This window comes from Cavia porcellus, unplaced genomic scaffold (assembly GCF_034190915.1).
Source record: "Cavia porcellus strain 051 isolate PalLab524CR breed Dunkin Hartley unplaced genomic scaffold, mCavPor4.1 scaffold_8, whole genome shotgun sequence".
NCBI classification, from domain to species: domain Eukaryota; kingdom Metazoa; phylum Chordata; class Mammalia; order Rodentia; family Caviidae; genus Cavia; species Cavia porcellus.
In genome coordinates, this window is record NW_026947491.1 from 74,220,396 (window position 1) to 74,235,882 (window position 15,487).

The 15,487-nt window shown below is 36.0% G+C and overlaps 1 protein-coding gene across 2 annotated transcripts in view; it reads left to right on the plus strand.

The window, feature by feature from the left end:
* Tmtc2 (transmembrane O-mannosyltransferase targeting cadherins 2) overlaps nucleotides 1-15,487 on the plus strand; it is a 372,199-nt gene that overhangs the window by 279,851 nt on the left and 76,861 nt on the right. For both annotated transcript variants that reach the window (XM_063255227.1, XM_063255228.1), the window contains one exon: nucleotides 2,956-3,037. In XM_063255227.1, coding sequence (XP_063111297.1) covers nucleotides 2,956-3,037 — 82 coding nt within the window. The remainder of the gene's footprint in view (nucleotides 1-2,955; nucleotides 3,038-15,487) is intronic.

The window sequence follows — 15,487 nt, forward strand, 5'->3', positions numbered from 1 at the left end:
ACCAAGAAATGGAGAAAAGGAGAGGAAGTAAAGAGAATTAAGTTGTGCTGTGTGCATTTATTAATTTTCCATGAGGAGAATAATCATTATGTACTGCAAACATGTACTGCTAAAATTTTAAGGTAAAAAAATACAAAAGGGCCAGGAATTTAAGTCAGCAGCATAAGCACCTGCCTTGCAAGTACGGGGTCATGAGTTTGATCCCCAGTATAGGAAAAAAAAAAAAAAAAGGCCCTCTTCAGTCCCGGTCCTGATGAGGGTGGGGTTTTTGTATGACTTTTTTGCTTTTTAATGAATGCAAACTTTATTATCTTGTGTATGTGCTTTTATTACTCAGCACGTTCCTTGTTTTTTTTTTTCTTCCAAACTATGACATGCGTCCAAAAATGCCAACAGATGTATGAGATGTTTATGTATCTTTTTTGCCCAGTTCAAAGAGTTTGTACAAGGAGTGACTATTGATGTAATGCTTGTTTGTAGAAAATACTGACTTTTTTTTTTTTTTTTTTTTTTTTTTTGGGGCTTTTTCGTTTTTACCGGTACCGGGGATTGAACTCACGACTGCCTGCTTGCAAGGCAGGCACTTATGCCGCTGAGCTAAATCCCCAGCCCCTGACATATTTTCAAAGACAAGGAAATACTGATGAACATCTTTTTTTTCTTCATTTTGATCTTCATTTTCTTAACCACCATCTTCCTAAAACAATAATCATTGAAACAGAGGATTTCACTAAACATATTACCTCCCAACAACCATGCCTCACTAATATGTATGCCTCATTGGCGTATGTATCTAACTCTGAATTTTATATAGTCTCATGAGGATTGTCTTTTCCTCATTGTTTGTCAGCTGACTAAATCATCATAATAGAAAGCCAGGCCTTTGTATGATGGTATGTTATTTTCTCCCAGAAAAAAAAAAATTCTATGTGTTCACTTTATATCTTAGAGATCTGAGATTCATTTTCTTTGAAGATCTGATCCACTGAGCAACAAAGGACCACTGTCTTTGGAATAGGATGCATGGTTTTTAAGTCTTTAAATTATTGTTTGGCCAATGAACTACACATGAAGATTTTACTACCACATTTACTGTGACATTGATAAATGAACTAATTTTTCTTCTTGTCCCTTAAAACTATTCAGTAGAAGAAATTCAAAACCCTTTTTAATCCTAGTATATAACACTTTTACATATTCTATATCAAGTTTACATATTTCATCTTTCATTTATTGTTTTCTACATTTTTGTATACAGTTTTCCAGTGACAGTTTAAATAATAACCATGCTTTCGAGGTTAGGTGTATAACAAAAGTTATTCTTTGTGTTTTCTGAGTCTTTATTGTATACTTTTGCATGTATGAGAGATAGAAAATATAGACAATAGGTAACATTTTTATAAACTTAGAGCCACTTTATATGTATCGGCTCAGATAAACCAATAATCTTTCAAATAGCTTTTAAAAATCAATAGACTTAATTTAGAGCAGTTCGGGATTTATTAAAAAAAACTTTATTAAAAAAAGAATTTCCATGTATTGCCACACCCTTCTACCACCTTAGACATGGCCTCCCCTATTACGATCAACTTGCATTAGTGTTTTATGGGTTACAACTGATGACTCAATTAAAGTCCATAGTTTATGTTAATTCTCAGTCTTACTGTTGGACATTCTGTGGTTTAGACCAATGTTTAATGAAATGTGTCCACCATTATGGTGTCCTGCAGAATGTTTCTCTGCCCTAACAGTCTCCCGTGTTCCACCTATCTTCTTTTTTGTTATAAATAAAATTTCAGCCAAGAGATGAGATAATTTTCCATGAGTCACAAGCTTAAACAAGTGTGGGAACTGCTCAGCCTATCTAGAATTTGTGCTCCAAATCATACACTAGACTGCTGGATTCTCTATCACTGTTAAATTGTTGAGGGAAATGCTCACTTGGCCAGATTCTTGGTAACTGTTACTGAATGTTATGAAAGAATATGGATAGGAAACACTTTGCTGTGCTTTCTTTTCTTTTTGAATTTAAAGTGTGAGAAGTATTGCAGACTGTCTTATAATTTCAATCACTGGATATTCAATGAGACTTGTAAATTGAAGAATTACTAGATGGACTATTGAATCAATGAAGAAATGCAAGTCTCTGATCTGATCATTTGGTTATCACCAGCTTCGAGTCCCTACCAGTTAGGACAATGAGTCGATGAAAAATGCACTAACAAAGTGATTTTTTTCAAAGATAGAACAAAAAATAAGAGAGTATGGAGAAATGAGCCCAAATTGCATAAAATGTAGTACATTAGGTTAATTATAAAACTTTAACGCTTAAAAAAAAAAAGATTGCCATGAGATTAGTTTTAAAAATGCATGTGGAGAAAGAAATAAGTTTATAAAGTAAGGCATATATAAATTAGAAGACATAAGCAGATGAGGTCATTGTTTTTTGCCATTGGCTGTGACTTCTGATTACCACCCGGTACCTTCCTACTGGATTTTCAGTCCAGCCGTGCTAGACAATGTGTGCTTAAGAAAAAGTGGTGTCAAAAGCTACATTAACTATATTTTTAATGTGAGAAAACAAGGAATGAAGAACAAACAAATTGAAGGGAACAAGTAAGATAAAAAGGACACCAAAATGTTCATTTCTTTAAAGTCAACTAATTCTTTTATTTTCTATGAAACTAATCTTTAAGCTTTTGTCCACTTCCTGTCTCTTTTTTAAATCCCTTTGTTGGGCTTACATCTTCTGTTCTTCTCTGGATGTTTTCCAAGATTCTGACCTCAGCCTTTGCTCTCAACATACTCTTCTTGATCATCCTTATTTACATAACCGCAAAACACATTTTTCTAATAATGGTTACCCACAGATCTTACTATGTTTCATTTGTGCCTAAGAGGTGAAGAAGTCTTCATGATCTTTTGCTGAATGATCCATTGTCTCTGTTTTTTAAGGGCCGTAAGAGCGAGGCTGAAAAGTTCTTCTTGAAGGCCATTGAGTTGGATCCCACCAAAGGAAACTGTTACATGCATTATGGTGAGTGGCCGATAGCTTTTCCCATGTCCCTGATATTTGCTATTAATGTTCACATGAGACCATTTTGATGGTAAAGGACATTTTGAGAGGCAAGTGACTTTGTTGTTGCAGGTTTCTTACTTCCCATTCAAAACAGTCACAGTGAAGAGCTTTGCATTATATTTTTCTGCAGTAGTTTTCATAGTGATTCAGAGAGGAAGGCAATTTCACAGTTGCTTCTTTCAAGTTCAGTGTGGAGTTTAAATGAGATCTCATCAGGAAAGCCTTAGCTCTTTGCCTGACACATAGTTTATAATAAAACTATTAGCTTCCTTTTCATTCTAAATGATAATGTATTGCTCACTGAGCATGCCTTTTGGAATTTTATATCTTGGCTTGAAAATCTCACTTTCTGGACGATATGGGTGTATACTAGCCTTATAAATGCTTATGAGTGAGTCAAGAATAAGCTGAAAAGGATGCTTATCTCATTTTGTCTAGCTTTGGCCCTAATCAGTCCAAAATAAGCATACATAACAACTCTGTCACATTTCACTCTATCATTAGTAGTGAGTTAAGTGTTTAGTGAAGCAAAGTATATAGCTGGCTTGATACTGGGTAAGATGTACTTATTCCTAGCAGATCTGCCCTTGAAATGGCTTTTAAGAACCCAGCATTTATTTCTCTGATTTGATGTGTTAGTTATTATCTAGTAGTAAACTTAAAAGTGAATGGAAATTAAACCTTAAGGAAATAGAGCTAACATGCTTGTATAATATTTAATTTCTTCTCCCACTTTCCAGCAAGTAAAAATAAATCAGTGGCAGGCTGCAATTGTAGAAGAATGGAAATAATAAAATAGAGGAAACACTTAACAAACCACAAGTGCATTTTTAAATTTACATTATTGTTTATGTGTGTCCATAAAACTAGGATTGTGATGCTTTATCTTTGCCGCACAATGCAGAATGTAATTTCATATAACGTATGACATAAGTATTCCAGACCTTATTTTACAGTATAGTTTTATTGCTACTTTAAGATAGCAGTCAACTAATTAATTTTGCTGCAAAATTTACTTTTAATTTTACTGGTTTTCTATATGAAATATTTTAAATTATAAATTTTTCTGGACTATTATTTCGTGTATCCCTCCACATAAAAATAGTTCCATAATTATTTTCCCTGAGCACTAAAAGGCTATTTGCTATTGCTTTTTAAGAAATAGGATTTAATTATGTCTTTCCCCTGTGGTTCCTTTGCTCCAGACTAATTTTATTTATTGGATTTTTAAGCTTATTTCCAATGGTATTATTATATAGTATATAGATATTTTCACAATTAAGTTTTTTAAACTTCATTGGTTCATTTGAATTGTATTTGTTAAAAAGTTGTCGTTAAGACTTATTACTGTTATTCTACTTTGCCCATCTTTATCTACATTTGTAAATGATTATTATTTTTATGGTAAATCGTGTTCTTGAATTGTATTTTTTGAGAATTTTTATTTAACTTAGTTAAGCAGGAGGTACAAGAAAACTTTTCATTTTATATTATTTGGAAAATAGTGATAATACATGTCTCTAAATGCATGTGTAAAAATTGATTCTCCCTAGTACTCTTGAATTGTAAATTTTTTGACATATATCTATATATTATTAGAAATAAATTTATTTTCTCAGGCAAGAATGGCTTCATAGTTCAATCTAATTTTGTGAAATATAATTTTATGAAATTGTATAACATTCAGTATTTTTCCTATTTTGCAATGATAAATGGAAAATACTCAAAATGAGACAACAGGGGCCTAAGCACCTGCCTTGGCAAACGCAAGGTTGTGAGTTCGATCCTTGGTACCACAAATAAATAATAATTTTTAAAAAATGAAGCATCTAAAATGAGAGTGACTAAGACAAATAGTCTACAAATAGGCCCATTACTGAGTACTTGGTATTTCTCTCCTACTTTTTTCAGATTAGAAAACAATATATACTTAAAAAATTTTAATTATTTCTATTTGGAAGAGTCTATTTCAAATAAAATTATTTTCAATCAGTATACAATCAGTATAAGGACTCTGTTGTACCAACAGTAGCCTGAATTGTGCCTAGGGAAATGAAAATGATTGGAGCAAATTATTGTAATTGAACAAATTCTGGCTCCTTTAACTACTTTCTGTAAAATATCTAAGATGTATGCTGTGCTTTGTTTTACAATCTTGGAAGGCTGTACATTGTGATCAGAGTCACTGATGTGTGCAATATTAGTTTCATGACACAGTTAAAATTTCTTAAAGAAGGGTTTTGTATTAGTTAGCTTTCTGTGGCTAAAACAAAATGCCTGATATCTAATTTAAAGGGGGAAAGATTGATTTTGGCTCACTGTTTCAGGGATTTCAGTTTGTGATCAGCTGGCTCCAAGATAAAAATGGCACAGAGAAAGGTTCTAGGGAAAATCTCAGTTCATGCATCCTGGCAAGGAGGGAAAGAAGGAGGGAGAAAGGGAGGAGAGAAAGAGAGAAAAGCAGAGAGATAGAGAGGAGAGTCAGAAGGGAGAGGAAGAGGAAGGAGGCAGAAGAGAGACAGCTTAGAAACTGGAATAGTCTCTTCCCTCCCATGCTCCCAGTGACCCATCTCCTCCAACAAAGCCCCAGCCCCCAACAGCACTTTCAACTGAATTTATCAGCAGAATAATTAATTCACTAATGAGTTTAGCACCTGTGCAATTCAGTCACCTTCCAAAAGCCTTCCCTCTAACAAATGAGATTTTGGAGGAATATTTTATCTCTAAACCATAACAGGTTTCTATTTTAATACTTTTAAGAAGGGTCCACTAAGTTTAAGATAATATTTACAAGATAAGGTTCACTGACTTGCTTCTCGGGAAGTTAGTAGTGCTCTCTAGGAAACAAACCAGAGGAAGTTGTCTTTAGAAGGTAATGAGCTGGAAAGTGGAACACTTCTCAAGTAAAGGATCTCTGAGTGTGTGATGTTTGAAATCTCTGCACTTTAGCCAAATGTTTGAAGAGCCAGGTTCAGACAAAAAACAAGAGAAAACACAGGGTCTGCTCACAGTAGAGAAGCAAGGCTCATGGGAATGGGTCGTACTGACCCAGATGGTAAAGTGAGGGTTTATAAGGCTGCACACGAAGCAGAAGTAAAGCCCATAATGCTTTGCAGACCAAGCTATGGCATTTGCATTTTACTCTAAGAGTGGTGAAGACAAGATTATACAAGGTCAGAAAAGAAAAAGGGACTTCTTCAGAGAGCTCTCACCATGATTTAGACAGATAATGGAGGCTTCCACTAGGGAGTGGGTGTAGGAAATAAATATTTATATTGAAATTACACCTTACCTTCTTTAGAAGATTCTAAATTAAGAATTGGGAGGGGCTGGTCTCCATTTTTATACCCTCATTGTCTAGAGTATTGCCCTATAGTAATGTGCAATAAATGTTTATTGAACTCAGGAATATACTTCATTCTCTAAATTCTGATATACAAAACATACTGAAAGAATGTTCCATTTGAATTTTTATTATTTCTTGCCCATGAAAATACATATTCTGATCCTCCTATCGGTTCATTGCCAACTTACTGGTTATATATATTCTTATTGTTTATACTCACAGATTGAATGAGTAAAAACACTTCCTCAGCTTAAAAATAAATATTTAAATGAAATATATGTGTTTTGAGTCTTTTTAAAATTCTTTCGCAAATGCCAAGGAAAATGCCAGAGTGAGTGAATTTTGTTTTATGGGAATTTCCTTCTCTTGGGTGATTATGTGCTTTTGGTTTGCTTGTTAATAGTACAAGTGATTTGGAAAATACTATCCTTTGGGGACTAGACAGAGCGAATTATAGGAATTTATACTTGCTGCAACAGTGATTAGAAGACGATATTTAAAATGCTATCAGTTACTTTTACTTTGAATTGGCTGGTTTTGCATTTGGGAAAAAGATTGCATTCAGAATGTCTTTTTATTTTCCTTCAGGTTGGTTGCAAGTTTGGTTCTGAGTCAGTTAAGTGTTAGCCTCTGGTCCCCAGAGCTGCTGGAGGAGAAATAGAGTCTCTGGAATTCAGATTATTTGTCTTTAAGTTTAAAAGTTTGATGTGCAGTTCCAAAATATTTTCCAGTATTCAGATTTCGTGTTAGCTCAGTGTTTGCCCTTCTTTTATCAAAAGTTTTCAGGAATGTGTAGAAAATAGTTTTCAAACAATGCTATCAGTAATAGCAGGATGTGATATCCATGTGTTGTTAGACTTACAGTATGATCCCAGGACTATGTGATACAAGTCATGTAAGTTGTAATGGAATTTGGCTTCTCAGTCTTAATACGAAATTGGTATCTGCATGTCTGTTGAGGGCTTTTGATTTAAGGTGTTGTCTGTGGATTGCTCTGTCTTCCAATGGGAAAGGATAATTGTGATCGAAACAGGCGCCTCCTTTCAAACATTCCAGAAACAGCATTTAGGTAAATAGAACATATTGTAATCTGTAGGTGCATAGCAGTTAAGTTTGGTCTAGATTGAAACAATTTAATGATAAGTATTTATTACTTGGTATTAAGTGTACTGCTTCTTACAGGATGAGACTTTCTTCAGTATTAAGTATAAAATGTTGAAAGGAAGATGCGGATAAAGAGAAGGGCTCTTTTGTGTGGACTTTGAACAATCTCTTTTTCTCTCAGCTACCTCTTAACTAAGAGTAAAACGTGTGACTCCACGTCCTTTATTATTGACACTCTCTGGGATGTGCTATTCAGCATTGAGCCTTGATGTCACTCCACCTCCGTGGTTACTGAGCATCCTACTAAATGCCAGGACACAGGCTGCGCACAGCTCACAGGAAGTGCAAAGACACAAACTGTAATAATTCTGGTTACTTCAAAAAGGAGAAATAAATACTGAAGGGCCTTGATCTGGGGGATTCTGATGCAGGGAAACTATACCTGATGAGGTAATTACCTTTTGTGTGAATAATAAGGGGATGGGGGACATCACAAGACAAAAGTGCAGAAGTATGGGGCTAAAAATGGGAAGCATTAAAGCAGACCAAGCTTGAAGTCTAAGACACAGCATGTGTCTAGGAAGTGCTTTAAGGACAAGAATAAAATGATAACAAGCAGTAGCTCCACGGAAGGAGAAACATCTAAATTATGAGAATTGACAGTTTATAAAAGGAATAATGCTGAAAATTTCCAAGTGAGGCCTTGTGAGGCTCTTTGAAAGAAATCATGAGAGAGCGAGCTGATCTGAGCAAACCTCTGCCAGGATCTCTGGGGTTCAAGAGGCCGTGAACGCACTGTGTAGCCCAGGTTGGGCTCGAACCTCAGCAGTCCTCCCTCAGTCTCCCAAGTTGGGATCATAAGTCACACCCAGCCTGGACAACTGTTAAATCATTTCTGATAGTGACAATCATATTATTCCTTGAACTAATAGAAAAGTATTTTTTTTTTTTTGAAAAACTGTCGTTATCTAGATTACTAGTTGGCTCTCCCATCAATTTTAGAATCCTGAGAACCTCCGAATACACTTCTGAGACTCCTACCTCCACCCAGTGCTGCCCTTGTCTCCAGTCTCTTTATCGAACTCACGACTGCCTGCTTGCAAGGCAGGCGCTTATCCCACTGAGCTAAATCCCCAGCCCCGTCTCCAGTCATTTTTTATCATCATCTAAACCCTGTGAGGTACTAAAAGATCTCAATTAATTATATTTGATTTAGAAACTGAAAGTTGAAACTATTTAAGTGACTTTGTAGTTCAGAAAATTTCAATGTAATTAGTGGAGGAGCAACTTAAAAGATCAGATCTTTTAAGAAGAAAACTTTTTATTGTTTTTGCATTCTTTTTCTCTATGATGGCGCATGTACTATGTATCTGTCTTATTTTAAGCACTGGAAGAAATTTTTAAAATACTAGTTTTGATCTTTCATCCATGAACACTTAAGGAAGAACTTGAAATATATCATAGCTTAAATTGGTGTGTGTGTGTGTGTGTGTGTGTGTGTGTGTGTGTTTTAATTCATAATTAAAACTAGTTAGCAATAGCAATGGACTGAGATGGTTGGTGTTATTTCATTTTCAAGCACATTAGTGTAACACTGCATTGTATCATTTAATTTTCAGTAACCAGTGATTTATTAGATTAATCAATGAACTAAATTATAATTAATAATGAAAATGTATTTTGGATAGCTTTTTGAAAATATAATTATATGTAGTCCTTAGTAAGAAAAGTATGTATTTTTAATAACATGTTTAGTCTTTTTCTTGCTCTAATGATAGTATAGACTGTTTACAGAAATGTAATTAGATTAGAAGTTTTCCAAAGCTTCAAACTATTTCATTTCTCACCCTCTTAAAATATATCTAATAAACTAATATGATTGAGTTGTCATACTTATGTGTACTTTATGTAGATAACTTAAAATGTTTCCTATGTTTAAAATATGAACAAATAGGGAATGGGCCTTCTAGGTTTAAAAACCAACAATAAGGGAAAAGAAATTTGCTTCCAAGAAGCAATATTATTAAAAGACAAATGGGCACACTATTATAAAATAATTTTAATAGAAAGATCAGTCTACTTAAAATATGAGACACTGTAAACTACAAAGAAAATAAAATATGTAGACCAATAATTCTTGAAAGAGGAAATACCACTACTTTTAAAAGATAGCTAAACATATAATTACATTAGAAATCGAAGGAATTCAGAATGTCTGCTCCTTTATGCTGCTTTCATACTTAAGTCTTAGTAATTTTTAAGTTTTCCTGTGTTTAAGATTTAATTAACAATTTGAAATTATTGCTGGTTACTAGTGAAGTGAGAAAGAATCTAAATCCTTAAAACAGAAGAGTGGTTAAAATGGTAATGTTTCCATTTTATGAAATAGTAAACATCCTAAATTAATTACATAAAGGTTATGTAATAACAGAGACAACTGCTAATACTAGTTTAAAACATAAAAATTATATATGGAAAATAATTAAATTCTCCAAAATAACTATCTTATTAAAACCTAAGCAAAATAAATATAACTGCCTAAGAGTGTTAACGATAGCTGTTTTAATTTTGGACTTCCACAGCCATTGTTTTGACCATCTGTGTTTTCCATTTAAATTTTTCTATGATAAGCACCTTATTGAGCACATTTTTAAAGGGGGGAATATATACTTGAATAAAGTATGAAAGAATAAGTATCTTAATTGTTTAGGTAGTGAACAATAGCATGAATACTATTACAGTAGCACAGTTAATAGAATTTAACATGTAAACTTTAAGACATAAATTAAGAAAGAATGAAATAAGAGGTAGAGAAGGCATCTTATGTGAACTCTATTAAGTAATAAAGATTATATTTTAATTTATCAAATGCAATAATTGTATACTGAGTGTCTTCATTTCCTGAGACATCACAAGAATTTCAGTTCATCTCTTCAAAAGCCAAACGCGTGGGACACCTAGCTGTGTCCATTTACAGGTGAGGATGTGGAGTCAGTCACCTCGTGAAGCTGCTAAGTCAATCCCCATAAATTACCCAGTATTTCAGTGTTATTAAATGTCAGTTAGTAGTAGTTACAAGATTAACAGTCCTACTAGGGCTGCCCTCCCTGCTGTGGTCCCTTCTTAGCATTTTATGTGCTGATAAGACCATGCTAAGATGGTGTGATAGTGCCACTCCAAGATGAAATCAATTGTGATCCATCCAGCATTACTATAGCAGAGAGAGATGGTGGGGAGCAAGTCAGGGCTGAGAAGGAAATGAATACTGATATAAAGAGTAGAAAGATTACAAAATGCTTCACAACAAGGATATATATAGAAATGATATCATGCATGTTTTATAGATGCAAGGTTTAAGGGCAAAAAAAAAAAAAAAAATAGGTGGCCCATTGAAGTCCCTCTGCCAGTAAACTGGAAGAGCAAATATTTAAGCCCAGTGTGACTCTCAAGCTCACAGTGTGCTTATGGCTTTTAGTTTGTATTTGAAGACACCACACTCATGAAGTAAGAGCCTTGTGAGTCCCTGATGATGAGACAGACCCAGAACAGTGGAATTATGGAGGATGCTGGTGGGAAATTTGAGGTGGGCTCATCATTGTGTTCTTGAAGGTCCCAGAGTCCAAGAACAGCTTAAGGTGGGCAAAGCAGGGGAAGGACCTACGTGGTGGAAAGACAAGAGGAGCTCAGGGAGGACAATGACAAAGCTGGTGGAGGCAGGGTGCCAGGCTTCATCCTGCACAATTTATTTACACTGACTTGTTTTAAAGTCAAAAATTCATGCATTACTCATGAAGGAATATATGGTTTAATAGAATATGAGGAAGTGACTGTCATAATCTGCTCTTCAGGTAGTTTGCAGAAAAAAAGAGCAAAGTAGAATCACCAAAGAATTATTCACAATTATTTAATGAATCTCACTATGTAAATTTTAAGATAAGACTCAGGAAAGAACAATAAATAGGGAGAAGGATCCTATGCGAATTAATTCTGTGATCAAACGCTGTGATTGTATAAATGCTTACTGAGTATTTTTTGGCTTCTGAGAAATTCACACACAGCGTCTTGTTTATTTCTTCTAATGACTCAATGAGGTAAGCCCTACTTGAAAGGAGTCTGAGTCACTTTCTTAGTGCTGGGACCAATACCCAACACCCATAATTTAAAGGAAGAGAGATTTGTTTTGACTTATAATGTTTAGAGGATTCAGTCTATAGTCGACTGGTTCCAAGGCAGAGGGATGTGGTGGAAGGTTTTGGCAGAGGACAACTGCTCACATCATGAAGGACAGGAAGGAGAGAGAAGAAGAGAGCCAGAAAGGAAGATGTACCCTTCCAGGTAACATCCCAAGTGATCCATGATTCATTAGTGGATTCGTCCACTGACAGTGTACTACCCCTGTGGTCCAGTCACCTTCCCCTCCTCTGACTGCATGCGAGTTTTGTGGGAACATTCTGGGTATAAACCATAATAAAAAGTAAAGAAACTGAAGCTAAATCCAAAGAACCTTGATAATAAGCAGAGTAGTAGCCTAATCCCAGAGTCCTATGTTGCTCGCCATTGCCTCAACCAGGAAAGAATATCAACTGTTGAGAATGCATAATGAAGGGTAGACTGGAATTCTGTGAGTTTTACTCTTCCCTTTTATTTCTGCATCCAGTCCACCCACCAAGGAAATGAAATCCACTGTTTGAAGTTGTTTGTACTAGGCCAGTGCTTTGCTAAGAAAAACATGTAAGCACCATTTGCTTTATAGCTAAGTGTAATTTATATATGTTTTTATATGAAATGAGAAAAACAAGATAAAAACCGAATTAAGTTTAGACCAAGGAGTACAGAATACAGTGGATTTTGGAGGGTAAATCATAAAATTTGGAATAAGACATACCCAGCCCTCCTGAGAATTACTTCCTTGAGTATGGTCCAGCTTCTGCTAGACTGTTTACTTCTTAGGTATTTAATCTGGAAATGATTGCTCTTACCTGAAGTTGTATTTATGAATTTTTTTATAAAGTAAAACACAATGCATACTCAGTAAAATATAACAATAGACATTTTTATTTTAATGTTATTAAAACCTGTCATGGTCTGGAAAGTGAATGACTTGCATACAACAAAATTTGAAATAATAAAGGAAGGTGAGACAGAGTGAAAAAAGTAGGACTAAGAAAAAGCAGACTGTTTATCCATCAATATGCAGACAGAAGGCCCAGAGCGAATGGAAATAACTGTTTGCAAGAGGAATGAGGATTATAAACAGTATACAAATAAGCGATAGGAGTGTTATTTAACAGCGCAAACAGCTGTTCAAGGTAACTAAGGGATTGTTTTCAACATTCTAAGTAGATGCTTGCTTCCTTGCTTCCTTTTCTTGGCTTGGCCACAGGGACTTTTCTCTAGCTGCGCATCCCAGCATGGCTGTTGCTGGAGCATTCCCAGGCTCCAGTGATGGTTGTGTTTGTGAAGATTAAATGGAAATGAACCCAACACAAACACACATGGCATTGGAGGAGGTTACTCTTGCATGCTTGACTGTTTTGATTGCGTGATTACATTTTGTAATCTGTATTTGGAGTTTCTTTTCTGCCTTATACTTAACTAAAGTGTTGTCCTCAGAGTTTGTGTTACTGATAGAATTAACTGCTCTGAGCCAGGTGTGCACACTCAGAGAAATGTAAATGAACACTGAGAGAAGCCCGGTGAGATGCTGGGGGGTGTGCTGTGAAGATGCGGTGCTCTTCCTAGGAAGCAGATGTGAACATGGGGCTCTTGGGTCCCTCTTCCTCATCCTAGCCTTTGTTCACAGGTCAGTTTAATGTCAGGGGCATGCTCCTTTGCATTAGTGACTGTGGCATTTGCATCTTTTTGTATCATCTGTTTCCCATCAGCCCCCTACAGCAAGAATGCACAGCACCCTGTAACAAAGACTGCTCACCTTTGTGTCCCTGATAAGGTCATGCCCGTCATCTGTTGACACCTTTCTCTTTCCTGTTAGGAGATAACACTGCAGATCATTTGAAGCTCAGCACAAATGCATTGTTCTTTTCGAAATATGCTTGATCCCTTTTGAATCTGTTGGTTAATTATCCCAAGGGAGGCATGGCACTTCCCTTCCTGTTCCTCCACTCACTTCCTCTCTCCTGTTTATCTCACACCTCCTCCTCACCCTGCCCTCTTCTCACCCTTGTCTTCCCAGTGGACAGTCCTCAGAACTACCTAAGTGGTTTTCTGGATCTCATAGTCATTTTTGAAAGAGTCAGGGGAAAAATAAATTCAATAATATGCTGCTTACCTTTCTGACCTCTTTTCCAAGGGAACGCAGGGCCCTGGCCCGCTGTTTGTCTAATCTTCATTGTCCTGGACACCTTCCTTGCCACCTGTCCAATCTGGGACAAATTTTTGGCCTCATGTTCACTTAGGGACCGATCCAAAGCCTCCCAGTCTCACAATGAGCAGTTCAGATTGATCTCCTGGGTGTCTTTTCCTTATTCACCCGGCCCACCTGTTTTCTTGGCCAGTGACTGTAGCACATTTATCACATTAGATTTGTCTCACAAAAGCAGAGCTTTTTTTCAACTCAGGCTGCCAAGAGCACAAAAACACAGCAACAAAATAGAATGATGGAAAGGCAGAAGAAAGAGATTGGTTTTAAAGAAGGAGAGCATCTGTACCTAAAATGCTAGGGTGATCAGGGGCTCAGAAAAGACACTCAGCAAGATTTCTTTTAGGGACACAAAAAGGAAGAGACCCTCTTTATTTTTCTTCCTGCAGGATATAAGGACCCACATTGACGTGCATTCTTTCCTTACCAGCCTCCCCTTTAGACAACTGTAACCCCTCATCCCAGCCACCTCTCTTTTTATCAGGAATGCATTTCTTCCTTCCTCTAATAGAAGCACCCCATGAAATCCTCCCCTCAGTTTGCTTTTACCCTCTCATCTTGTTACCACAAGACATCCCTGAACCCCATGACCCCAGTACTCCACCATGCCCTTTCCCCTTTCTTATCACCTCAATCTTTTAAAAAGTTCCTCTGTACAGACAGTTGCTTCTGGAGTATTTGGCAGTGTTCTGTTTTGTGATCTGGTTGTTGGTTATATAATTGTAGTCTCTTGATAAAACTCAAGAAATACCATTAATTGTGCCCGTTAGTCTTTGTTTATTTGTCATAAATTAAAGTTTGAACAGAATTAAACAAAAACATTACTTTTATCAGGAAAGCATGTATTTAGTCCTTCGAGATTTACATGCATTTTGAGGTTAAGCTGGCTTCATAATCTCTTAAATCCTCTAATATATGGGAACTGTTTTAAGAATAAATGTTGTATTTATCTTTATAACTCCTGCTGCAAGTATCACCATGTGTGGTGTAGAGTGGACAAAATATAAGTTTCTGGATACATTAACCCATGGAATTACCTGTCTTCTATCCCCATATGATTCCTTTTTCTTTGTCTGGACTGCTGAATTATTCTGCAAAACAGTGGTATATGATAGATGTTGTCAACTTGAATACTTGGGAATTAAGAAATCTTTGAAGGTAAAAGTGATTCTGTATTATCATATGCTCTAAAAGGAAATCAGAAATCTTAAACAAGGGTCATTGTGCTGCTCAGGTCAAGGAGGTGCCACTCACAAAACCTTCACTGTGGATGCACCCTTGGGCATTGCCTGGCACTGTGCCCTTTTGCCATAGCCCTGCCTCTCATACTATGAAGTGTGAGCAAGTGAATAAAACTGTGTCTGGTACCCTGTGCTGCTAAGGTTCTAGCTTGCTCTTAAATAGGAATCAAGTAGCCATAAAGGGATATCATTGCTTAGTCCTATCATTGCACATGTATTTATTAAATCCTTACTATGTGCCAGGAGGTTGAGTGACTGGGATAATGAAAAGGAAGATTCCAGGTAGAGGAAAAGGCAAATTAAAAGACTTGGGAACAACAAACTTTGTTTCTCAGATG